This window comes from Gossypium hirsutum, chromosome A07 (assembly GCF_007990345.1).
Source record: "Gossypium hirsutum isolate 1008001.06 chromosome A07, Gossypium_hirsutum_v2.1, whole genome shotgun sequence".
In the NCBI taxonomy this organism is placed as follows: Eukaryota; Viridiplantae; Streptophyta; class Magnoliopsida; order Malvales; family Malvaceae; genus Gossypium; species Gossypium hirsutum.
In genome coordinates, this window is record NC_053430.1 from 11863873 (window position 1) to 11888898 (window position 25026).

Sequence of the window (25026 nt, forward strand, 5' to 3'; positions counted from 1 at the left end):
ACACCACATTTTCAGATCAAAAACACACACAGAACCAAAATAAGTGCCTTAGGACCACACGGCCGTGTTGGAAAACCTAGACCTTATGGGGGTCAAAATGCCCGTATGGCAGAGGCACATGCCCTTGTGAGCCAGGGACACGGCTGTGTGAACAAATCGTGTAACTCTCTGTCCATTTGTGCTAAAAAAGAGCACAAGGCATACATGACCGTGTGAGGGTCTCACACACCTGTGTGCCCACCAGACATAGTCGTATGTCCAAAACATACGCCCATGTTGGATCCCTAAATCCCCAAATTGGCCACACGGCCGTATGGCACCAAATCACTAAATCCCTAATTCCCAAACACACACGCCCGTATGCCTAAGGGACACGGTTGTGGGACACGGTCTTATGGAAATCGACAAAAATCCCCAAATCGGCCATACGACCGTGTGGTACCAAATTTTACCCGGAAACCTTAATTCCTAACTGCACACGACCGTGTGATCCGTCACACACCCGTGTGCCCACCCCTGTGGTCATGAAACCACCCTAAAATAGCCTCAAAAAATGTGCTTCCACCTTCGTAGCACTTCCCAGCCCTTGAAACTTGATTTTATACCAAATCAAACAAATTCTAAGTGTAAAACAGCGGTACAAAATCATAAACAAACCCTTTGTGAACCCACACATAATTTGTCGATTTTCACAGAGTTCAATAGAGAATTCGCAAATAAGCTAGAAACTCACACCTGATTTGATCAAAAATGTTTAGACACTGACTTGGCGACGAGCAAATGACTCTCCAAAATCCACAAGCAACACCGTTTTCAAAAAGAAAATGAAGAATAACAAAAGAGGAAGAATGAAAAAAAATGTCCAGTCCAATAAAAATAAAATAAATAATTATAAATATTAACTGAAAACAAAACTGCTACTAACCAAAACAAAACAACAAAGAAGATTGATTCTCCAAAGCGCCCACACAAAGACTCGAACTTAGAACCCTCAGGTATACTCGCACTCACTTAACCACTAGACCAGTAAGGCCATTCTGACACCTTAACATGCAACTAACCACAATAGCATACCCTACACTCAAACCCTAACTACAAAACTCAAAACTTCTAACCCCAAATTCGGGGTATTACATCTTTAAACTTTGAAAGATGCTGATATTGTGAAAATATGAAAGTTGATCTATGAAGATCAATTCATTTAAAGCAACTTATCTTGAATATTGGATTGGACAGATCAAACAATCAGTTTCCTTAAATTATGGATCAGGATAGCACAAATCTCCAACAATCCATTTAATATTGGTTTAAAATCTTATTTATGATATTTATTTGGAAAGTTTTAATTTTTAATTTCAAACCCTTATTTTATTTTTACTTTAAGTAAAAAAAATAAAATTATCTATCAATGTTTGTGAATTCGACCATACTTGCTACTATAAATAAAAATTATATTTTTGAGTTGGACACCCATCAATATATCTTTCCATGTCCACCTACTTTTCTTCTTCTTTTTTGAGTAATAAAGTTGGGATGAAACCTCTATAGTCGTTTTCTTTGACCTCTAGCCATTAGGATGATTTTTTAATTAATGTCAATTTCCCATATATGTTTCTCTTTATTCCTTGGACCATGACACCAAAGGTGTGCTGCCACAGAGCATACGACTGAGAGATGAAGTAATCTGAGCTCGAGGGGGTAAGTTGAATGTCTTTAATGGAAATTGTACACGGGGAAGACCGTCGATGGAGTGGTACAAAGTTAATACGAATGGAACCATATTTGATTTATAACTACTTTTACTAATAATTTAAGGTTAAATATAAAATTAGTATTTGAACTTGTCCACTTCTCTCAGATTGATACTTATAGCTTTTTTTCCCAAATTGGTACCTAAACATTTTTTCCGTCAACTAAATCTATACCTGAGTCTAACGCCGTTAAATTTAGGACGTATGGATGAATAATATTGTGACACGTAATGTAAATGACATCATGGTGATGCCATAATCTAAAAAAAATTTAAAATCACTAAAAAAGTATTTTTAAAATTATTTCTTTTTTTTCTCTTTCTTTTTCCAGGTGATGTTTCTTTTTCCCTATTTCCCTTTTTTTCTTTCTTTTTCCGGGTGATGTTTCTTCTTCCCTATTTCCATTTTTCTTTCTTTTTTGTCCTAGTGATGTTTCTTCTCCACAATTTCCTTTTCTCTTCTTTTTCCCTGTGACCTTTCTTTTTCTCTGCTAAACATGTTTGCTTTCAATAGTTGATTTCAATTCCTCTCATTCATCTTCTACTACTATTGTTGCTTCTTTGTTTGATGTAGAAGGTACTAGGTTTGATTCTTGAGCATGGAGGAAGTAGGTTCAAATTTGGATTACAAAAGTCCAGATTACCCAATAAAGTTTCTGGGTAATTGAATTTTTCTATTTGTTTCCTGAAAAAATATGAGAAAGAACAAAAAAAAAAGATTTTTTTTCGTTTACATTACTTTCTTTTTAGCTTTTGGCTTATGGGTTTATTTCTATTTTACATTTTGAGTCTTGGGCTTTCTTTTTTGGATTTCCGCATTCAATTTTTTTTTTCTCTTTTTTCAATTTTTCTCTTTGTTTCTTGAGAAAATATGAGAAAGAAGGAAAAAAATGATAATTGGATTAGGATTTGTAAACTATTAAGACATAATCCAAGTTCCCTACACATTTTTTTCAATAATGCTAACCCTAAATTAAGCTCTTTAGTAGCTTTTGTTATTGGCATATAAAAATATTGTGAAATAATTTTTACATTATTGAAATGTTTAGCCTTCTTCTCCTTTATTAATCTCTGGTATCCGCAGTGTCTGCCATTGTTAACTTTTAAAAACTTTTGATTTTCTAGTTCAAATAATGTTCCCACTTCATTCCAAAAACCATTCTCTACAAAAAAGAAGAAGAAGAAGAATTATATATAAACATATATAATTTAAAAAAAATAGTTTATGGGCATAAAATATATATTGCACTCTGGGTTAAGCTTCGATGTTGCTCAGCATCAACATATAACCAGAAATTATTCATCAACGGAATAGTATTGTAAAAGCTCATGTCTTGCACGGGAAACTCATCGTCCACCATTAAATTATAAAATAAACTAAAAAATTAAATCATGATTGAGGATATAACAAATATGAAGTTAAAATTTAATAGGAGAGGGTTGGTTGATGGTGGCGGGAGAGGAAAACCAAAGGGATTTAAGAGATGTAGGGGTTGGTTGATGGTGGTGATTAGATGATGAGAAAGTGAGGAAAAAATTGGGAGGGGTTTGACAAAAGAAAGAAAGAAGAAAGATGAAGAAGGGTAAAAACAGGCCGAGAAAAAAGAAAAAGAAAGAAAAAGGAAAATAAAAATTAAAACAAAAAGAAAAATAAGTATAAGAGGACGTCACGTGGAGACGTGTGATTGGCCAACACTGTCATGTTAGCAAAAAATTAATGACATTAGACTTGGGTACCAATTTAGTTGACGGGAAAAAAAGATCGAGTATTAATCTGGACAAAAAAATCATAGGTACCAATTTAGGAGAAATGGACAAGTTCGAATACTAATTTTATATTTAACCCAATAATTTATTAACTTAATACAAATTTTAATCTAGTGTTTGGTTTTCTCATTTTAGTATATACTTCACTTCATTACTATAATTTTTATTATACTATTTAATTTAATTATAGATTCGATAATTTATGTATTCATATCATATTTACATATTTTATTGTATCATAATTACATTTGCAATATTTTTCTTTATATATATTTTTTCGATCATATTTTAATCATTATTTGAGTAAATTATATTTAAGGTCATTAAATTATTAGTAAGTTTATGTTTTGGTCGCTCAATTTTAAAAAGTTACAAAATGACCACTGAACTATTTGAATAATTGAGTGACCATTTTATAACTTTTTTAAGCTAAGTAACCAATACATAAACTTATTAATTGTCAGTGACCTTGAATGTAGTTTATCCTTATTATTCTTTGTTCCATCTAAATTTTGTGGCTAATATACTAAAAAGCCCTTAAACTATTACACTTTATTTAAACAAGCTCTTATGCAATATTTGTAATTAAATAAACCCTAACTTATATTTTTACTCATGAAAGACCTTAATTTTAATATTAAAATAAAAATATTTTGAAATTTTAAACTAATTTGCATTTTATGTGAATGTGAATTTGATAGAATAACTTATTAAATAAAAATAAAATAATACTCTTTGAAAGTAAAACAAAAAAATATTTCAAAATTTCTTGAAAGTACATGTATATATAAAACACTTAATCACGTATTTGAAAATTTTGATGACTCTTTTAAATTTTATGTTGATGTTAAAAATGCATAGAATTTCTATTGAATCAACAAGAAAATTTTGATTACTCTTAATCACGGTTGAGAGCTTTTTTCGCCGTATCTAGCCAAATGCACCATCTCATCTCTTCTCAGGTCACCTTTATTTCTTCTTTTTCTTTTTATTCTTCTTCTACTATTAACTAGCCACGTCAATAGCTCGGATCATAAAGCATTTGTTTTAGATGCTTTGGACATAGAATCTACCATGGTTTAGGGATAAAATGGTGCGATTGTTACTCTTGCAGTCGAGTTCGAACCAATGGTCATCGCATTTGGGAGGCTAGGTTGGTAATTGAAAAGGGTAGCTCATTGTGACATTTCCAAAAATAGTTGGGTTGCAATATTTGTTTCTGGTTTTGGGAACACAAGATTGGAAGCTGTGGTTTGGCGACACAACAATGGCAACAATGATGGCATAGATTGAAAGTTGTGGTTTGGATTTTGGCACGGTAAAATCTGGATGAGGAGAGATTGAAAGGTAGGGAAGGAGACAAAAAGAGGTTGATGGTAGAATGAAACATATCACTATCTTTGAAAACAAAGATTGCTGGGATAAAGAGAAAGAAGTATAAATATATTAGGTTATTTATGCAAAATGTAAAAATACTGGGCTATTTATTTAAAAATAGAAAAGGAAGGATGAAAAAAATACTCACACAACTTCTATTTTCCGATAATGTCAATACTTAATTTTTTATTTTTCGAAAATTAGATGACGGAATTGAAATGAGAGTGATAACCATAACCATCCTGGTTATCCCATTCTCACTCTCCCTATTGAAATGGATCTAAAATTTTTCACTTCATTCCTTTTGTTCTCCATTGATTCATAGCTAGTTTACTCCCCCAATCAAACTCTTTTTTTTCTCTTTTCTTTTCTTTTTTCCCTTTGATTTGGGTCTAATTTTCCTCTCAAATTCCTCATTTTCAGCCATGATTTCACTTAAACCTCGTTCGATTCTTCTCATATCAGCCATTTTCCGTGTGGGTTTAATCCTAGTTGGTGAATGGCAAGATACTCATATGGAAGTTCGATACACAGATGTGGATTACCTCGTCTTCTCCGATGCTGCTTCTTTAATGGCTTCCGGTCAATCTCCTTATAAAAGAACCACTTATCGTTATTCACCTTTACTTGCTTTCTTATTAATCCCCAATTCTTTTATTTCTCGTTGTTGGGGCAAATTTCTCTTCTCAGCTTCAGGTATTTTTATTATTATTAATTTTCAGTTTTAATTTTTACCCATTTTTTAGAAATAAGTTTCCGCTAAAACCCATGGTCTTGATCCTCATTTTGTTCCTCAATTTGCAGATTTGTTTGTTGGGTTGTTTATTCGTATCATATTGAAGCAACGCAAGGTGCCTGATGATCTATGCACGTATTCCATGTTGATTTGGCTTTTCAATCCATTTACCTTCACAATTGGAACTCGAGGAAACTGTGAACCTATTGTTTGTGCTATAATTTTGTGGATTATTATCTGTCTTATTAATGGTATATTTATTTTGCTTTTGATACTTTATGTATTAGTTTCCTATAAAATGCTTCTAAAAATTGGGTCCTGTCATCAATGGTGCCTTTGCATTATAGAAAAGATAACTCTTAGGTAAAAGACTTTATTGGTTGCTTGTTAGTGTATTTGGGATAGCTATACTCAGGTTAGTCCGACTTCGAGCTTTTTGGGAAGTTTGGTGTTTGAAAAAGATGATATTTTTATTTGAATTATGTGTCTCTAATGGGTAAAGTACCACAAGACCCCCTGATGAGTATAATGCTCAAAGTATATACAAGGCAGGCTGGAGCCTAAGAAAGAAGAGAAGGTTGGACTACCAGAAGCCATAACCAGTAGCATTCTTTCAACTGGTAGGTTTGTATACTGCTAATTTAGCATGTTTGAATAGGCTATAATTCAATTCCAATCTAACTTATTACCTTTGTTCAATTGACAGGTAGCTTTCTGCAATTTAACATTTGTGTCTTGGAAAGGCAGAGCTGTAAGTCATCTCCCATCCTTTTTCTTCTTCCATGTTTGGGTTTCTTTTGTTTTTGGTACAATGTAAATGCATTTGTTCATTGAATTTGCTTATACAATATCTTCATAAGGGTGAGTTTTTAAACATTTACATCGATAAGTACCAGACTGGAATTACTGTTTTTATAAGTAACTACCGTCAGAGACTAGGTTAAATGTTGACATCAGGTGAAGCTAAAGCAGATGTCTGAAAATGCATAATATGTATAAAGTGGAATTCTTCTTTTACGAAGTGAGATTGAATGGTTAAATCAGTCCGTATTTGTGCTTTTGTATCGAGTGGAATTCTTCTTTTACCATTGTTGATAAATGAGATAGTGGAAGGTGCTTTTGTATGTGTGCACTGTGCAGTTAGGTTCTGTCCACTTTGTACTTTATATCAGTAATGCTCCATAGTTTAGTTTACAGCCTTTATACCAGTTCCTTCTTGTGTTATCTTTAGCAATTGTAGATTAAGGTTACTTCAAATGTTTGCTTATACCATGACTATTATTACAGATCTTTGGAGTCCTAGATTTTGGTCGGGATGCTTGGGTACAGCGAGAGGACTGGATCTGCAATGGAATGATATTTTTTTTTGAATTATGTGTCTCTAAAATGCAATCCAGGGTATAGTACAGGGGGTTTTGTGGTACTTTTACCGTCTCTAATGCAACCTACCCCGTAATTTCAATTGTGGGAAGAATTTACTGAGATAATATTTATATTGGACTGCCTGCTTGATTTCAATTGAGAAAGTTACGAGTTGGGGTATTGAAAGGGAAAGCTTTTATTTTGGTAGGTTTCGTATTTGTTGTTTCTTTATAAGAAATGCAAGTACTGTTTGATTGTTGATGATTCAGCACTATATTAAGACAACTTGCTTTATATCTGTTGGCTTTATTGATTTTCATCTTTGTTTTTACTAGGTAATGTAGTACAAGCTGCGTTTTGGTACGGTCTTATAGTTCACTTCAGAATTTATCCTATAATCTATGCGCTTCCCATCGTTATTTTTCTCGATCCACGCTTTTTTCGATCTGGAACGAAACCATTGCTTAGTGATTGGACTTCCGATCCAGGGAAAGCTCGTCAAATCAATTCAGAATTGATTGATAAATGCGCTGTATGTGATGTATGGAAAAGCACATTCACGAGGTCAAGGATTTTGTTTGGTCTCATTTCCGGGACTGTTTTCCTCTTATGTACTGGTTTCTTCTTCCATTTATACGGATGGGAATTTCTACATGAGGCATTGCTCTACCATCTTACTCGCACGGATGCAAGACATAATTTTTCCATCTATTTCTACCATATCTATCTTAACTATGAACGTGAGCTTTCGGTTCTTGAAAAGCTCGTCTCCTTTTTGCCTCAGTTTATAGTGCAGCTAGTCCTCATTTTATGTTTCGCAAAGGATCTTGTATTCTGCTTCTTTGTACAGACAGTGGCATTTGTAGCATTCAATAAGGTACAGTACGCGAATTTAACTTCCCTAGCTTCATTGCATTGACATTGTCGTTTCATTGTCGATTTGAATCTGCATTTGTATATTTATTCTTGATTTACTTCTTGAACAGGTAATCACGGCACAGTACTTCGTCTGGTTCTTTTGTGTCTTGCCTCTTATTTTGCCATGGAGCAATATGAAGCTTAAATGGAAAGGCCTATGTTGCATTCTTTTGTGGATGGGAGCTCAAACCCATTGGTTATTATGGGGTTACCTGCTTGAGTTTAAAGGCAAAAACGTCTTTCTACAGCTCTGGATGGCGAGTTTATTGTTCCTGGCTGCTAATACTTTCATATTGATCGTGCTTATTCGGCACCATAACTACGGTCCTGTATTTAGACAACATACAGACTTGAAGACAACAAAGACAACATGAAAAAAGTGCGAGTGACTGGAGAGCTTAGATTTCATAACTTTCTTGTAGCATAGCTTGTAAAAACCATCACTGGAGCATCAAATTGAACCATCACTGTAGTATCAAATTGAACATATCCCAATTCCATTTTTTGCATATTTTTGGTGTTTTGAAGGGTTTTCATGAACTATTTTCCTTACAGAAATTGTTGATCAAGTTCTTCCTTAAATTAGTAGTACATTTGCTTACTAATAACACTATGCTAAATTTTGTATTATACTTTTATTTCAAGGAATACATACAATTATGCAAATTTTGGATGAAATGGTTAAATGCTGGTTGAGCCAATTGAAATGAATCAGATTTGCTGGGTTAAGAACTTGTTGGTTTGGATAGAAAGTTAAATTGAATTTGATTTTGATGTTTTAAAGTTTCGATTTTTTTAATCTTGCAGATAGAGAACACAATATCACATTATTCGAAGACATCTACCAAATACAGGAATATTGACTGTAATAATAAGATTCATCAAATTCAAATCGACCAGTCTAATTCACTGTCTACAAAACTGCCCAATTCAATTAATTTGCTTTTAATCTTGGCCGGAGCTAACCGAAGTAACACCGGCGACCCAAACTAATACAATCAAGGCGATGCAAAGTCTCAGCATCAGGATCCCTTTCAATAACAACATCAGAAACAGTGACCTGCAAATCACCTCTATAGCTACTAACCCTCCACGAACTCTAGCTACTTTCCCAAACTGGATATCATCGGCGAAGCATTTAGCCAAATCAGAAATAACTCGAAGCGTAGCGGGTTGACGGGAAGCGAAGAAAGGGGAAGTGAGGTGGTTAAGCCAGAGAATGCAAGTAATAGAATGGGTGCCGTCGTCGAGGGTGAATCTAAGGAATTTGTTGGGTTTATAGTCACGGGAAGTGACTACACCAAGGATTTCAACGCGTGAGATTCGTTTGCCGTTGAGGTAGAAAATGGAGGGGTTATTGGGCCAAGGAGTGATGGAGTGGAGGCTGAAACCTAGGAGCTTTACATGGATGTGCAGCAGTGATAGTGGTTGTTGATCCATAGCAAGAAAAAATAAAAGGGATTTTTGTGGATTGTGGAATATGCTTTCAGCAGGGTTCAAATATAGGGTTAAAAAGTTGGGACTGAGGTTACGTTTGTAAATTGACTTTTTTTTAAATTTTATTACTTTTTATTATTAAAAATTAGTATAATTAACAGAATGATCAAATAGTAATATATAATTTATAAAATTAAATGATCGATTTTTATCAACTTTATACTTTTCGAGCTTTTGAATTTTTAAATTCTTAATCTTGAATTTAAATACAATAAAAGATTATAATTATAATTTAATTTAAAATAATTTGGATAAAATATTAACCCTTTGTCATTAAAAAGTGACATATAGATTGTTTTAAATTAAATTGGTCTTGATAATAATTTTTTTTCTTGAAATGAAGTAGGATAATAAATTAATATCAATCTAATAAAATAATAATTAGATGTTTAGAATTATATTAATCGATTGAATTGATAGGAAAAATAATTATGATATTAATATAAAATTAAAAATTAAATTAATTACCTCACGAATAGATTGAATATGTTAAATCAGTTAGATTAAAAATTGATCCAATTTTTATTTTTAATAATTATTCAATTAAATTGAATAAATCAATCACACTGAAATTCAATAATCTGACCGATTCGACAATCGGCTCAGTTTTGAAACAGAAGCTACTTGGCGTTGGGGATAGCAAGATCCCAAGTGGAGACAAGTTATCCAAACAAACAAACACCACCTAAAGTAACAAAATTTTAGTTTAGGGTATGAATGTCAAACATATAACATCTTCCGGCGTCGTTTATCCCATTGTGTCTCCCCCCCCCAATCTTTCTCACTCTCCTCACACTCTTCAGCTCCCATTTATTTCAATTGGGATTTTGTTAAATTCAATGGAAAATATGAACATGGCATTAGTTTCATCGTCTTCTTCACCTCCAAAGCTTAATCTTTTACCGTACAATAACACTCTGAAAACCCCTACCAAAATCTTCACTTTTCCATCTTCCAAGGTTACCCCTCGCCGTTCCCGAATCTCCAGCTCCACCCACTCTACTCCTCCACGAAGTCTTCACCAAATTGGTATTTTTCTATTTTTCCCTCTTTTTTTGTTTTTTTTTCTTATGGTAAAAATTTGATCCTTTTTTGGGGGTTAATGCAGTTTTCAGAAAATCTATAGACGAAAGGTTTGCGAGCATTTCTTCTTCAAGTAATCAACAAACTTCATCAGTTGGAGTTAACCCTTATCCAACTGTGCCACCGCCGTCCTCTCAAATGTAAATTTTTGTTAATTTCTGCTTTTGAAAATGGAAAAAAAAATGTACTTTTCATTTTGGAATTAAAAAAGTAGTAGTCTTTATGAGGATTGTTTGTTTCATTTTAGTCATTTATCCATTTTTAATCATTTTCATGGATAATGGAATGCTATATTGTTTTTCTCGTATATGAAACTACCGTATTTGAATTTATATCAAACTTTAACAATCAAACTAATTTTTATTGAAATAATGATAATTTATTTACTTGTACTTGAAAGCTAAGAGAAAGTAATGATAAGTCAAATATATTTGCGGGAGTGTTTATGTTTTGTGAACATAATGTTTGTATTTCACAGAGGGTCGCCGCTTTTCTGGATTGGAGTAGGTGTTGGGCTCTCAGCACTCTTTACATGGGTGAGCATAATACCTTTTTTTCCCCTTTTCCTAGTGGTTCTTTTAATGTTATTTTATTAATAATGGAAATGTGTGTGTGTGCTCGCGCTTTTCTTTTGTATATATCATAATGAAGTTAATTGAAATGACAGGTAGCTTCAAGCTTAAAGGTGAGGGTTTTTTCTCATATGAGGTATGGTTGTATCGTTTTGCCTATAAGTTGTATAATCAAGTCTTATGTTATAGTTTTGGAAGTATAATTGCGTATGAAGCAATGAAAATTGGCATGGTGGTTGTTGTCGAGAACAAAGTTGTTTTTAAATTATGGATTCAAGATGTAGAATACAATCCAGTAAGTAAAGAGCTAGTTGTATAAGTTGTGACTTAACTTTTGTGTTATGGCTCGACTCTAAGAGCCCTTTAATGGCGTGATACATAAATTTTGTGCTATAGTAAGTTTCTTGGCTGTCATAAATATAATGAGAGCCTATCACGGTTTGCTACATATCTCTTTCATGGCCTTCGAGTTGTTACTAAGTCGTGCCTTGATATCTCTTTATGTGCTTAAGATGATGAAAATGGCTTAAACTTTGGCACTCAATGAGGCAGGTTGTTGAATAGCTCTTTTATTCATTGATTTATGATATCTAACTTTCGGTTATTCAGAAATATGCAATGCAGCAAGCTTTCAAAACTATGATGGGCCAAATGAATACACAAAATAACCAATTTGCCAATGCTGCTTTTCCTTCGGGATCCCCGTTTCCTTTTCCAACACCTCCGTCACCAGGACCTGTCACGTCCCCTTCTCCATCTTCTTCTCAAAAAAATAGCGTTACGGTTGATGTACCTGCAACAAAAGTTGAAGCAGCCCCAGTGATTGATCCATCAACCAAAGGAAAAAGTGAAACAGAAAAAGCAGAACCAAAGAAATATGGTAAAATAGAACTTTTATTGTTGCCACGTGATATTGTATGATGTGCAACTCTTCCCTTTTTGCGGTAAAATGGAACATTATATGGTCCATTCATGTACATGAAACAATTATAAAACTAACAAAACTGAAGTCTAGTATCAACGAAATTTTCTACTTCAAATAAACCACCCAATTCATTCTAATTGCTAATGTTTTTCTTGAGATTGTTTCGAGACTGATTCAAAGTTCTATTTGCAGCTTTTGTAGATGTTTCTCCAGAAGAAACTGTGCAGAAGAGTGCGTTTGAAGATGTGGCTGAGACAAGTTCATCAAACAATGCTCAAATTCCCAAGGATGTAAGTTTTTTATTAAGCTCTTGCTATGAGACTGTCCTAGTTTTGATTAATTTCTTTAATTTCAAAGCATCTATTGTGGAAAATTAAAATTTTGAATGATGTCTGAAGGTCTCTGATAATGGAACTGCATCAAAGCAGGATGCCAGTGCTTTTGGTGGTTATCAGTCAACTGGTATGTAAAGAGCCAATTGTAACTCTGATCAAATGATAATTTGAAACGAAAGTGTGATGCATTTTGGTTTGTAGTCGTTGTAATAACTGTCTATAGGGAAGGATGAAAAACAGGGAGATTTATGGGTTAATCACAACACTTTTATCTCTTGTTGTTTTCCCATTTTCTAGAAGGGTTAAATCACTTTTTGGGGCTTAAACTTGGCAACTATTTTCATTTTGGGGTGTGGACTTGTTTTTTTGTCCAAATTAGGCCCTAAACTTGGCAATTGTTTTCACATTGGGGCCTGAACTCTTTTTGCCCAAGTTAGACCTTGAACTTGGCAATTATTTTCACATTGGGGCTTGAACTTTTATTTGTCCAAGTTAGTCCTTGATGTTTCCTTGAAAACCCTAAAGTGTAAGTTCCAATGTGAGAACAATTGTCAAGTTCAGGCCCCAATTTTGAAACAATTGCCATGTTCAAGGACTAAATTGGACAAAAAAAGTTTAAGCCCCAATGTGGGAACAATTGCCGAGTTTAGGGCCTTCCTTGGACTCAAAAAAAAGAGCTCAGGTCCCAATATGAGAATAGTTGCCAAGTTCGGGCCCCAAACAGTTATTTAACCATTTCTAAAAATTTTACTAGGACTATGGAGGTAATAAGTAATAACATAATGACTTGAGCATAAAGGGAAAAATGTGTTTTCTCAACATGTTACAGATCAATAAATTTTATAACAATGGGGGATAAAATCAATTGAGTTATGCTATGTATGATAAAATAAAAGAAACATTAATAGGAGGCACCGAGCAGTGTAGGATTTAAGTAACTGCTTAAAGCTACTTGATTGCGTTATGCATATAATTTAATAATGCATGTGCATATTTTGGGAGTGCTTTCTAGTTTCTTTGTACTCTCTCCGTAATATTTAATAAAGCATTTTGTTACATTTGCAGGAAAAGCAGGTCCGGGTTTATCTGTGGATGCTTTAGAGAAAATGTTGGAAGATCCAACGGTGCAGAAGATGGTTTATCCGTAATATAAGCTTCTTTTCCTCGACAATTTTTTTTTATTGCAACCTGTGCTATTTATTACTCTTAAGGAAATATAATCATTTATTTATTCATATACAGATATTTGCCCGAAGAAATGAGGAACCCTGAGACATTTAAATGTAAGTCCATGCTAATGGATTTGGTGCTTGTATGCTTATTATATTAAGGGATAGATTTTTAGTATGTACGTATCAATTGTCTTTCTGTTACGCATATCTTTTGCAGGGATGCTACAAAATCCTCAGTACCGTCAACAACTGCAAGACATGCTGTAAGCTTTGTTCCGACTTCTGCATTTGATTATTTTTTATCAGCTTGTCTTTCTCTTGATTTAGAGTTACAAGAATTGCCTCCAAAAGAATCCGTTCACATGCTTATATGCATGTCTGATTTTTTTTTTTTTTTAAATTAGAAATAATATGGGTGGAAGTTCCGAATGGGACAATAGGATGATGGATTCCTTGAAAAACTTTGATCTCAACAGTCCTGAGGTGAAGCAGCAATTCGGTAAGTGAACCATTTACTGTTCAAATGCTCGAGATAATGTATTAATTGCTCGGCATATGATTTAACTTTTTCTATTCTTTATATGTGAGATATATATAGTTATTAGAGGTAAAAGTACCATAGAGACCCATACTAGGAGTTAGGTTGTATTTTGCTCTTGCCCAAAAACTGGGCAAATTAGTTCTTTTACGTTAATTCAAAAAGCAAATTGGTTTTTTCTGTTAAAAGTTCCATCCATTTGTACTGTTAAAAATTGTGATACGTGACGGGTTATGTGTACCTCATGCTGACGTGCAATGATCAGTTTTTTGAACATTACAAATGGATGAAATTTTTAATAGAAGGACGAGTTTTTTCTTTGATCTAACCTACAGAGATTAATTTGCCCATTTTTTGAATAGAGGGGACAAAATATAATCTGACTCTTAATACAGGGGCCTCCATGGTAGTTTCACTGTTATTAGATGCTCAAATTCTGTCATGCTCGAATATGATCTATTTCTTGAATAGAAGTTTTAATCTCTTCCTTTCCAATTTTCAGACCAGATTGGCCTTACACCTGAAGAAGTAATATCCAAAATCATGGCCAATCCTGAAGTTGCTATGGCATTTCAAAATCCTAGAGTTCAAGCAGCTATCATGGATGTATGTTATCTGGTTTATTATTGATGAATTGTTAATAATCTTGGTCAATGGCATTTCGTTAGAATTAACGTCTTTTCCATTTGCTGCTTTTATAGTGTTCACAAAACCCACTGAGCATTGCAAAATACCAAAATGACAAGGAGGTAATCTAGGCCTTTTTAGTCGCATTTTATGTTGTCCATGTTTATAAGAAGTTCCAATTAATTTGAGCATTGCAAAAATTCCATATTATTATTTAGTTTTTGCTGCCATTTTCTGGTTCTTGATTGTATCTCTCGATATAATTCGTTTTATAAGATATGTTTACGTATTTCAGGTTATGGATGTATTCAACAAAATATCGGAACTCTTCCCTGGAGTGACAGGGCCACCTTGATTTCTGTTGTTCATCGAAGTTACTATTTCCGGAGCATAATGTGCACATTATATTTCAGATGGTCGAGGTGATCAGATCCTAGGGTATAGGAGGAGTCCAAGGCCGAACGTAGATCGTATTTTAGTTTTAGAAGGAACAAATATCGAATGGGGTTGTTCTGATTATTGACCCTTTACTGTAATTTATCAGTTTTGATTACCTGTAGTTGTAGTTGAATGTTTACATTCACAACTGGGCTTATACAGAAAAAGAACTGTACATGTTGCCCTTCATAAATAAAGTTAGTTTCTACATATAGCTAGCACATTGCCTTATAGGATATTATCATTTAAAGATAATTGCATCCTCACGAACATGAAATAAGCTTAAATTATAAAAAACACTAAAATGCTTTCAAAAGTTTAAAATTTGAATATAATCTTTTTACTTTAATTCTGTACTTTTTAAGCCTTAAAATTTTAGTAATTAATTAAGTTAAGCTCGGTTATTTTCAAAATTTTATGTGTGTTATTTTTCACATTATGTTCAGTAAAAATACAATTAATGATCATTTCTATAATTGTATGGATAGTATAGGATTAGTAATCGAATTTAACCAAGCAGATTTAGATATTACCATTTAGGTTAAAATTAAGGTTTCAAAATTTGAAAAAGTACATGTATTAAAATTGACTAACTCTAGAGGTATAATGATTAAAATTGATCAAATTAAAGAAGAGGGACTAATAACAGAATTTAACCTAAACTTGATCATAGTTCTGACAAAATTTCATTGAGAGCCAAAACAATCTTATCGTAACACTGCAAAACTTTAGGTTCATCTTCATCCCTTGCTGCATAATCCAACTGCAAAATTTTAAAAAAACTTATCAAAATCAAAATCAAAAGGATTAAAATAGGAAAAAAAGAAGATTTACAATGGGAAAAAACACAATTTTACCTTACTAACACTATTAAAAAGATTAAAATACAATTTCCTAAGATTTTGCCTTTGATTTCCAGGTTTCGCTTGAATAATAGTATAAATATCTTGTTTCAACAATGACGAACTCTTCCTTAATTCCTTTTGAGCTTCACGCCATGCTTTTAATTCAATCAAATCCTTCACTTGTAATAAACCCTTTGCATGATTTTGAATCCCATTTTTTGCTTCTTCAATTGTTTGGTCTGGTGCCACCATTCTTAAGTCAAGTCCACAAGCAATATTATTTAAAGAAGAAGAAAAAGAAGCAGCCATTGTTGTTATGACCAAGATTCCAACCCTTCTGTTCTTGTAGACAAGCTTTTTTTCAGACATTTCATTGCTTTGTTTCATCATCAGGGTGGGTTTTCCATGGCTGGTGAGTAAGGTTTGTGAAGTGTATGGAACTAGAACTGGTCTTAATGCTATCATTTCTTCAAACTATACCTGCAAATATATACATAAATGTACATACATATATATATGTATATATATTTGCAGATGAGAGCTTTAAGTTATGGATTTGTAAAGGCAAAAATGGGGAAAAGTGAAATAGGAAGAAGCAATAGTTGTAGGGAAGACGGTGGAGGTGACTCTCTTATCCTTTCATGCTTTTGTTTTTGGGTAAATTGCATTTGAGGTCATTAAATTATTAGTAAGATTATATTTTGATTACTTAATTTTAAAAAGTTATAAGATGATCACTGTATAATCATTTAAAAAAAATTTAAAAGTCTAGTTATTTAAATAAAAACTCTCGAATAATTTATTGAACATTTTGTAATTTTTTTAAATTGAGTGAGCAGAATTTAAACTTATTAATAATTTAATTTAATGACCGTGGATGTAGTTAACTATTTTATTTTTAGAAGTTTAACGCGTATATGAATTAATTTCAACAAACATCCTTAAATAATATTATCCAGACTTCAAAAAGTATTTATATAGTATCAATTGGATCATATCATTTCAATAGCTTTATCATTAGCTCGAGAATTAAATGCGAACTCAAATTTAGGTTGGAGTATATTTAGATCACATGAGTTAAAGTTAAAAACAAATTATGTAAATTTGCTTAATTTTGATGCCTTGGAAAAGAAATAGATGATAGAAGAACCTAAACGAGGAATTAGCTAATACAAGGACCCTAATAGATATATAGCATTCGTACTTTAAAAATTCAATTAAACTTTTTTTTTTGAAATTTAAAATCTGAATAATAGTTTAGAGGCATTTGGTTTAATAATTATGTTCTGGTTAAATTGAGACAAATAATTGATTTTAATATTTTAAAAATAATAAAAAAATAATAATAGTTGTAGGGGAGGGGATAGTTTTAAACAGTTTTGTAATTATTTATATAATTAATATTTTAATAATTTAATCGTTATATTTTATGGTCTATTTATATAAATGATGTATGTCAAATTTAATGTAAATTTTAAATTTCTAACCATTTAATTTTATGTAAAAAATTTCAATAGTTAAATATATAATAATATATGAAGTATTTAATTCAATATTCATATAATAGAGATATCGAATTGGTTTAAAAATTTACATGACAATCATATAAATAATTACAGAAATGTGTAAAATTATTTTAATTTTTACACCTATAAATAAATCTCCCCATATTTTTATAATTAAATTTAAATAATTTTTTTACAAATAAATTAATTTAAATTCATTTACTTAAACTTAATTCGGATTAAGTGAGGTGAGATTTATCGAGCGGAACCGATTTTCAATCTGATTCGTCTAATTGCGTCCGTATAGTACAGTAGATACACCTGCACGTAGCATATCACCCAAATCCACCCCACCCCCCCCCCAAAAAAAACACAAAACCCTGTCGACAGGTTTTTTCGCGGGACTCCTCTTTTCTCTATTCTCTTCCGTTTTTTTTTCTTTTTTTCTTTTTAAATTCTCAATACAAGAAAAAAAATGAGAAACAGAGACAAGTCTAAAAGCCAAACCCAATATTCTGGTAAAAATTTCTTCTTTTTTTCTTTTTCAATTTTATTTATATAAAAATTTCAAGCTTCTTATGTTCATTTATTTGGGTATTTGTTAGATTTCACAATTTTTTTTAATAAAAGACCCATCTTTTGGTTATCATAGAATGTTTCATGTTGTTATACAAATTAAGATGGAAAATGGGTTTACTTTTGTAGGGAGGTAACTGAATTTAAAGCTTTTTTTTAAATTCTACTGTTATTTAGGAAAGGTAGAGAATTTAGATGTATTGAAATGTTAATGGTGATTGGAAAAGAAAATTAGGGACCTTTTAGTTTAATTTATTTATTATTAGCTGTTTATTTCTGGTGCTAGTTTGTCAATAAAAATATTGGGAAATTAGAATTTTTGAGCTTAATGAGTGTTATCATTTGATACATTTGTAGTGAGTTTTATTAAAAGGAAGGCTGCATGTGAATCAGTCAATTCATGATGCTGGTTTGTTCAATTATATGTATGAGTATGTAAATGTGTATGTCTATGTTTATTTTGGGTCGTAGAGGGTTGATGGAAACTAAAGAAGAGTTTTTGAATATAGGAACACTTGCTAGGAAATCACAGGAGGGAGTGAACAAACTTCTAAGACGATCCAGTAGACTCAGCTCTTCGGGGAAGAAGGAACAAGATGGATTTTCCCTGGAAAACGATCCAAAAACAAATGAACAAGAAGTTGTACATACAATGGATGTGTGCAATGCTTCAACGGTTGAAGGTTGTCATAGAGATGCCATAGAAAATTCTCAAGCAAAGGAACAAGAAGTTGTACATTCAATGGATGTGTGCAATGCTTCAATGGTTGAAGATTGTCATAGAGAAGCCATAGAAAATTCTCAAGCAAAGGAACAAGAAGTTGTACATTCAATGGATGCACACAATGCTTCACCGGGTGATGATTGTCATAAAGATACTCTTCTCGATGATAGTGAAGAAATGAATGATTCAGATTGGGAAGATGGTCCGATTCTTAAACCAGATCCTGTAGACCGTTCTCCAAATGAACGGATGAAGGGGTTAACTATTGAATTTGATGAGCCATCAGGTTCAACTGGAGGACGGAAGCCTGTTCGTCGAGCCTCTGCTGAAGACAAGGTGAATTACGTTTCTTGTAATGACTTATTAGATGACGGTTCTCTTTGAACTCAAAATATTTCTGCTTTTCCTTATAGGAATTGGCTGAATTTGTCCATAAGGTTCATTTGCTTTGTTTACTTGCGAGGGGCAGATTAATAGACAATGCCTGCGATGATTCTCTTATTCAGGTTGATTTTTCTATGTCTTGTATTATGCCCCCGAGACGATTGTGTGCGTAACAGATTACTATTTCTAAAAATATCTGATCACCTTTACAGGCTTCTTTACTTTCTCTTCTACCTACACACTTACTGAAGATATCGGAAGTCTCGAATATCACTGCAAACGCTTTGACTCCTCTTGTTGCTTGGGTACGTGTATTTTGAGTTGTGTCTAGAGATTACTTATGTAATTAGCTATTTATGTGATTTAGTTGAGACTGATATAAAACTTGCAGTTCCATGATAACTTTCATGTGAGAAACTTAGCTCGTGCGGAAAGATCATTTCGTACTGCTTTGGCTACAGCTCTTGAAACTCATGAGGGAACTCCAGAAGAGGTAGTTTCATGATATCTTGTACTATAATCCATGAGATGACATGGGTTGAATTTCTTTATTATTTGTCATTGTAGGTAAGAAAGTGTGGATAAAGAGTTACCTATCTGGGGATCTTGTTGGTTTTGTTGTATGTTATAGTGTCTCATTTAATTTATGTATGATGGAACCGAATTGCCTGGTGATATTAACTTTGTTTCTGGAGATACGACTGGTCAATTTATGATAAATCTATGTGCTACATGTCACATAAGTGACCCTTACGTGAGCTATGTTGACTAGTACTCACAGGTTGTTTTCTTGTAGATTGCAGCTTTATCGGTGGCATTATTTAGAGCTTTGAAGTTTACGGCACGGTATGATGTCACTATCAAACTTTGTTGTTTTATTTAGCTCAAATGCGTCTGTTTGGTCTTAGATGGTGTTCTCTCTTCCAAGTTGTCGTGCAGTCATTTGTAAAGTTGTTTCAAGTGATGGTTTTTTTTCGTCCGAACTCTTTTCAGGTTTGTGTCCATTTTGGACGTTGCCTCCTTAAAACCCGAGGCTGATAAATATGAACCTTCAAACCAAGCGGCAGAAAGAGTGAGTGGAGGGATATTCAGTACTTCAACACTAATGGTGGATAACCTGAAAAGAGCTTCTATTGCTCCATCTCCATTTCAAACATCCCCATGCAACGAGAAAGATGATTATGGCAAAAGTTCACACAAAAGTAAAGGTGGCTGCTCAACGAGCAACATTGCTCAATCCAGGGGCTCTACTTCTGTTAATGAATCAACTGATGGAAAATCAACCTGTCAGGTGCAACTGGATACATCTCAACAATGTGTTCCTAAAAATTCTCAAGGGTTGAAGAGGAAAGGGGATCTCGAGTTTGAGATGCAGTTGGCAATGGCTATTTCTGCTACTAGTGTTGAGACTCATGAAAACATTCATGACTCATCCAATGGTAATAACTCATTAGAAGCATCTATTCCTACGAAAAGATGGAAAAGGATCGAAAGAGTAGAATCTGCTTCTTGTTCCCAAGGATTTTCTACTGCACTTGGGTCAAGAAAAGTAGGATCACCATTGTTTTGGGCAGAAGTGTACTGTGATGGAGAGAACTTGACCGGGAAATGGGTGCATGTCGATGCTGTGAATGCGATTATAGATGGAGAACAGAAAGTAGAAGACGCAGCTGCTGCATGCAAAACATTGTTGAGATATGTAGTTGCTTTTGCAGGTCATGGTGCTAAAGATGTGACCCGCAGGTTTCAATTCTTTGTCGATCACGTGTTTGTTTTTAACATTCGTATGATGTATGTGACATTTTTAAGAGATCCAGTTTTGAACATTCTTATGATGCATTTATCGTATAGGTATTGCATGAAGTGGTACAAAATAGCACCGAAACGAGTTAATTCAACTTGGTGGGATTCCGTATTAGCACCTTTGAGGCAGTTAGAGTCAGGAGGAACGGGGGGTACAATTAAAGTATCTGAACATCCAGGTGAAAATAGTAGTTTGAACCATGTTATCTTACCCGAGAAGTCAGGTCAAGAAGCTTCCAAAGAGTATGGTAGTAAGATCGAAGTTGAATCTTCTGTGAAGGACTCTTTCGTTGCCACCAGGAACTCTCTTGAAGATATGGAACTGGAAACTCGGGCATTAACTGAGCCCCTTCCTACTAATCAGCAGGTATAGTGATCAGTTGGTCCAATCAATGCAATTCTTGATCTTTCTTTTTTAACTTTTGTCCGATTTTTACAGGCCTATAAAAACCATGCATTGTATGCACTTGAAAGGTGGCTTACAAAGTATCAGATTCTACATCCAAAAGGTCCAATTCTTGGTTTCTGCTCTGGTCATCCGGTATATCCTCGCTCTTGTGTGCAAACTCTCAAGACACGAGAAAGATGGTTGCGCGAAGGACTGCAGATCAAAGGCACCGAGACTCCCATAAAGGTCTGAATCTATGGTTGTAACTGCCCCTACGTAAACTTTCCGATAGTTTAATTTTGTTATTTCAGTTAAATCTGAATAAATCACGATTCGCAATTGATTGTCCTCAGGTATTGGAACAATCTTCAAAACTAAAGAAAGTTCAAGTTTCCGAAGATGTTTGTGATGAAATTGATTCTAAAGAAACTATTGAACTTTACGGGAAGTGGCAGCTCGAGCCACTGCTTCTCCCTCGTGCTGTTAATGGAATTGTGCCAAAGGTGATTGCTAACTGCTATATTTCCGTGATCGGTTTTCTAGGGTGCTTGGATACGTAACGTGAAGCTTTCCTCTTGTTCTAACAATGGATCTTGTTGTTTGATTCTAGAACGAGCATGGACAAGTTGATGTATGGTCCGAGAAGTGCCTTCCACCAGGGACTGTTCATTTAAGATTGCCAAGGGTATTTGTTGTTGCCAAGAGGCTGGAAATTGATTATGCACCGGCTATGGTTGGTTTTGAGTTTAGAAATGGTCGTGCTGTTCCCGTCTATGATGGAATCGTGGTCTGTACAGAGTTCAAGGATGCAATATTAGAGGTAACCACATCGAACTTGCTAAATTCCAAACTCGATCCCCAACTAAAAGTTCTGCTTGCTCCCTTTTTCTCTTAGGCCTATGCCGAAGAAGAAGAAAGAAGAGCAGCCGTAGAGAAGAAACGAACCGAAGCACAAGCTATCTCAAGATGGTATCAACTTCTCTCATCCGTCATAACCAGACAAAAGTTGAACAGCTATTACCGAGACAGTTCGTCATCACAACCATCCGGAAACATCCAAGATAAAAATATTGAGACCAAAACTCCAGTTCAAAGCAGCAAGGACAGTAAACAACCTACAGCCCATCGGAAAGCAAATAACCAAGATACCACGCATACCACTTCATTGGTAGCACTAGAGGTAGGCCACGAACATGTCTTTTTAACCAAAAACGAAAGTTTCGACCCAGAGAACTCAATCCGAACCAAGCGATGCGAGTGTGGATTTTCTATCCAAGTGGAAGAATTATAGCATGTTGGTTTTCACATACAAGTCGACCGGGAAGCTCCCTATTTTGACAACCTTAAAAAACCCGGTATCACTTTCTTATACCGGGCCAATTATGTACTTTGAATGTAGAAATTAGAAATACCAGATTGAAAACTTTAATTGTTTCCTTTAGCTAAGCTGTTGTAAATAAATCATGCAAGGTTTTGGTAGGATTAAGGTATAGTAAAAGTATCATGAAAGACCCTATACGAAAAGTTAAATTATATTTTATTTTTTCTATTAAAAAATAGACAAATCAATCCCAAATTTAAGAACAATCTAATTTTATTAAAAATTTCATCAATTTTTACTATTAAAAATTAATTTTTACTATTAAAAATCAATCTCATGTGTTGGAATGAAACACACAAATGCAACTATCTGATTATTTTGTCAATCACGTCAATTTTTAACATTAAAATAAATAAAATTTTGAACCGATTATTTTGTAAAAAATGGATGAAATATCTATTTTTTACTTGCATCCGTTTTTCAACATGAAGTTTGGAATATTTGTGACAGTATACCTTACCATAGATACCTAGTATGATCAGTTTGAAATTTTGACCCAAATGAAATAAAAGATCACTCACAATCAGTGATTGTTACTAATCAATGGAATGTGGGCCAAAAAGGATGTTCTTGCTCTTTATTGACAAAGACGACCAGACATAACAGGATCAATAAACCAAGACCAGGACTTCGGTCAAAAGCCAACATGTACAAGGTTTCGAAGACAAAAGTTGAAACAACCCAACAACACTAATCATCATTAAACACTAATCATCACATCATCATCATCATCATCATCATCATCCTCAATAACAAGTGGAACAAACTACAATTAATCCTACAACACACACACACACAATAGACAAAGCTAAACAAGCACCATGCAAAGTTCTACATAGTCAAACAGTAAGCACCACTCATAAAAACACACTCTTCTTAATGTCCAACACTCACTTCAGTCAATGGTGAAGTCTTCACCTTAGGAGGACGACCCCGAGGCCTTCCGGAACCGGTCGACAATAACGTTGAATTCCCGGTTATTCCACCTTCAGGTCGAGCCATTTTCCGTGGCCTACCGCGTGGTTTCCCAGTCCCCGGTTTTGAAGAAGTAATGGGAGCATTGGGGTCTTTTGGAGGTCGACCTCTAGGCCTAGCAGGGGTTAAAACCACACCTGGTGGTAATGGAACCTTGGGTTTAGGTGGTCTACCACGACCACGTTTAGGTGGTGCATTAGGGTCAGCTTTCATGTAATTGTTTTTCAAGAAGACAAGTTCCCCTGTTTGTTTCATACGATTAAGGTGGTGTGAAAGGAGAGTAGTGTGACCAGCAGGCAAATCTCCATACTTGGATTCAATGTATTTGGATATTGATGTCTTGTTAGAACCATTCTTGTCGTTCAATGCTTCGATGGCGTTCATAATCAGCTGCATGAACAAAAAATACATTAAGATTTATATCAGTTTTAAGATACAAAGCTCACCATTTTGTGCTAAAAAAAAATCAAAATTTCAAAGTAAAACTACAAATTAAAAAAAAACACAACAAAACCCATTTTTTTAACACAAGAAATCAGAAAAATAATCAGTGAAAAACGAAGAAATTCATGCAAAGAAAATGAATATATATTAAATATGACAGTTTATAAACAAAAAAGAAAAGTATAGTAATCTAAAGTTAGTAAAAGAAGAACAAATAAGGACCAAAATTGATCAAAATCTAACAATTTTGGCGGTTGTATAAAAACGGGTTTCTTTCATTTTTCTTTAAAAAAAAGAGTAAACTTTCATCAAATTTAAAAAAAAAAACACTAAAAACGAAAATTAAAGATAAATTTTTTATCATGGTTAAAAATTTAAGAAACAAAATATAAAAAACTGTTGAGTGAGAGTAGATGAATGTACCTGTGGGTATGAAGGAAGTGAAGGAGGCTTATTGACCTCTTCAGTAGCCATTAATTTTGCCTGCTTTTGCAATTTGCACCTCAAAAAACCCCAAAAAAAAATCAAAGAAGAAAAGGGAAAAAAAAAAAGACGATAATTCCTTCAACGAAGCTTCAAAATTTTAGAAATTTTTCAGAGAGAACAGAAAATAAAGATAAAGATTTAAGCTTTACTACTCTTTCATCACTTTGCCAAAATAAATTAAGTAAAGTTGTAATTTTTTATTTTTGGAAAGAAATGAACGGATAGGATTTGTTTGATAGATGATGATCGAACGGTTTAAAATGATGTCGTTTTGCAAGTATGGTTTTTAATATTTTTAACAACAAAGTGGAGGGAAAAAAATGAAAAAAATTCTAAAATTGGTTTGGGTTTTAAGTTAAAAAAGTTTGGGAAAAATATTGTGAAAGTTCTGGATTATTAGTTAAATTGTATTTTATAT

The 25026-nt window shown here is 33.6% G+C and overlaps 6 protein-coding genes across 6 annotated transcripts; 3 read left to right on the forward strand and 3 right to left on the reverse strand.

The window, feature by feature from the left end:
* Positions 1-5021: 5021 nt before the first annotated feature.
* On the forward strand, positions 5022-8419 carry LOC121232115 (GPI mannosyltransferase 1). The gene is made up of 4 exons (XM_041117568.1): positions 5022-5590; positions 5699-5881; positions 7328-7869; positions 7979-8419. The coding sequence occupies exons 1-4, from the start codon at positions 5320-5322 to the stop codon at positions 8282-8284; spliced, it is 1302 nt and encodes a 433-aa protein (XP_040973502.1). The 5' UTR covers positions 5022-5319; the 3' UTR covers positions 8285-8419.
* Positions 8420-8759: 340 nt separating this feature from the next.
* On the reverse strand, positions 8760-9386 carry LOC107936804 (CST complex subunit STN1). Its single transcript, XM_016869572.2, is given in 2 exon segments — positions 8760-8999; positions 9002-9386. Coding segments are annotated over 2 exon segments (477 nt in total). The 5' UTR covers positions 9351-9386; the 3' UTR covers positions 8760-8871.
* A 698-nt stretch (positions 9387-10084) lies between these two features.
* On the forward strand, positions 10085-15307 carry LOC121232116 (protein TIC 40, chloroplastic). The gene is made up of 14 exons (XM_041117569.1): positions 10085-10436; positions 10516-10630; positions 10969-11026; positions 11158-11175; positions 11672-11942; positions 12180-12277; positions 12386-12449; positions 13388-13466; positions 13565-13605; positions 13712-13757; positions 13899-13993; positions 14535-14638; positions 14734-14781; positions 14955-15307. The coding sequence occupies exons 1-14, from the start codon at positions 10121-10123 to the stop codon at positions 15012-15014; spliced, it is 1413 nt and encodes a 470-aa protein (XP_040973503.1). The 5' UTR covers positions 10085-10120; the 3' UTR covers positions 15015-15307.
* A 394-nt stretch (positions 15308-15701) lies between these two features.
* Positions 15702-16546, reverse strand: LOC107936801 (psbQ-like protein 3, chloroplastic). The gene is made up of 2 exons (XM_016869568.2): positions 15955-16546; positions 15702-15860 (listed from the first exon to the last, which is right to left on the reverse strand). The coding sequence occupies exons 1-2, from the start codon at positions 16405-16407 to the stop codon at positions 15765-15767; spliced, it is 549 nt and encodes a 182-aa protein (XP_016725057.1). The 5' UTR covers positions 16408-16546; the 3' UTR covers positions 15702-15764.
* A 1270-nt stretch (positions 16547-17816) lies between these two features.
* Positions 17817-22801, forward strand: LOC107936805 (DNA repair protein RAD4). The gene is made up of 12 exons (XM_016869573.2): positions 17817-17965; positions 18533-19083; positions 19161-19253; positions 19344-19436; positions 19523-19624; positions 19928-19977; positions 20125-20874; positions 20983-21301; positions 21374-21568; positions 21676-21825; positions 21933-22142; positions 22218-22801. Exons 1-12 carry the CDS (start codon positions 17923-17925, stop codon positions 22611-22613), a joined length of 2952 nt encoding a protein of 983 aa, XP_016725062.2. The 5' UTR covers positions 17817-17922; the 3' UTR covers positions 22614-22801.
* A 453-nt stretch (positions 22802-23254) lies between these two features.
* LOC107936810 (HMG-Y-related protein A) lies at positions 23255-24865 on the reverse strand. Its single transcript, XM_041117571.1, has 2 exons — positions 24546-24865; positions 23255-24068 (listed from the first exon to the last, which is right to left on the reverse strand). Exons 1-2 carry the CDS (start codon positions 24594-24596, stop codon positions 23580-23582), a joined length of 540 nt encoding a protein of 179 aa, XP_040973505.1. The 5' UTR covers positions 24597-24865; the 3' UTR covers positions 23255-23579.
* Positions 24866-25026: the final 161 nt, after the last annotated feature.

What these genes read in the sequence shown, in the direction of transcription:
- LOC107936810 (XM_041117571.1), bottom strand. Translation starts at nt 24,596, where the DNA reads ATGGCTACTGAAGAGGTCAATAAGCCTCCTTCACTTCCTTCATACCCA. An exon ending in CACTTCCTTCATACCCACAG is followed by an intron (nt 24,069 to 24,545) that starts GTACATTCATCT and finishes TTGTTCATGCAG; the next exon opens with CTGATTATGAACGCCATCGA.
- LOC107936801 (XM_016869568.2), bottom strand. Translation starts at nt 16,407, where the DNA reads ATGATAGCATTAAGACCAGTTCTAGTTCCATACACTTCACAAACCTTA. An exon ending in TTTTTAATAGTGTTAGTAAG is followed by an intron (nt 15,861 to 15,954) that starts GTAAAATTGTGT and finishes AAAATTTTGCAG; the next exon opens with TTGGATTATGCAGCAAGGGA.
- LOC121232115 (XM_041117568.1), top strand. Translation starts at nt 5,320, where the DNA reads ATGATTTCACTTAAACCTCGTTCGATTCTTCTCATATCAGCCATTTTC. An exon ending in ATTTCTCTTCTCAGCTTCAG is followed by an intron (nt 5,591 to 5,698) that starts GTATTTTTATTA and finishes CTCAATTTGCAG; the next exon opens with ATTTGTTTGTTGGGTTGTTT. An exon ending in CATTTGTAGCATTCAATAAG is followed by an intron (nt 7,870 to 7,978) that starts GTACAGTACGCG and finishes CTTCTTGAACAG; the next exon opens with GTAATCACGGCACAGTACTT.
- LOC107936805 (XM_016869573.2), top strand. Translation starts at nt 17,923, where the DNA reads ATGAGAAACAGAGACAAGTCTAAAAGCCAAACCCAATATTCTG. An exon ending in GCGATGATTCTCTTATTCAG is followed by an intron (nt 19,254 to 19,343) that starts GTTGATTTTTCT and finishes TCACCTTTACAG; the next exon opens with GCTTCTTTACTTTCTCTTCT. An exon ending in GCTAAAGATGTGACCCGCAG is followed by an intron (nt 20,875 to 20,982) that starts GTTTCAATTCTT and finishes TTTATCGTATAG; the next exon opens with GTATTGCATGAAGTGGTACA.
- LOC121232116 (XM_041117569.1), top strand. Translation starts at nt 10,121, where the DNA reads ATGAATGTCAAACATATAACATCTTCCGGCGTCGTTTATCCCATTGTG. An exon ending in GTGCAGAAGATGGTTTATCC is followed by an intron (nt 13,467 to 13,564) that starts GTAATATAAGCT and finishes ATTCATATACAG; the next exon opens with ATATTTGCCCGAAGAAATGA. An exon ending in AATACCAAAATGACAAGGAG is followed by an intron (nt 14,782 to 14,954) that starts GTAATCTAGGCC and finishes TACGTATTTCAG; the next exon opens with GTTATGGATGTATTCAACAA.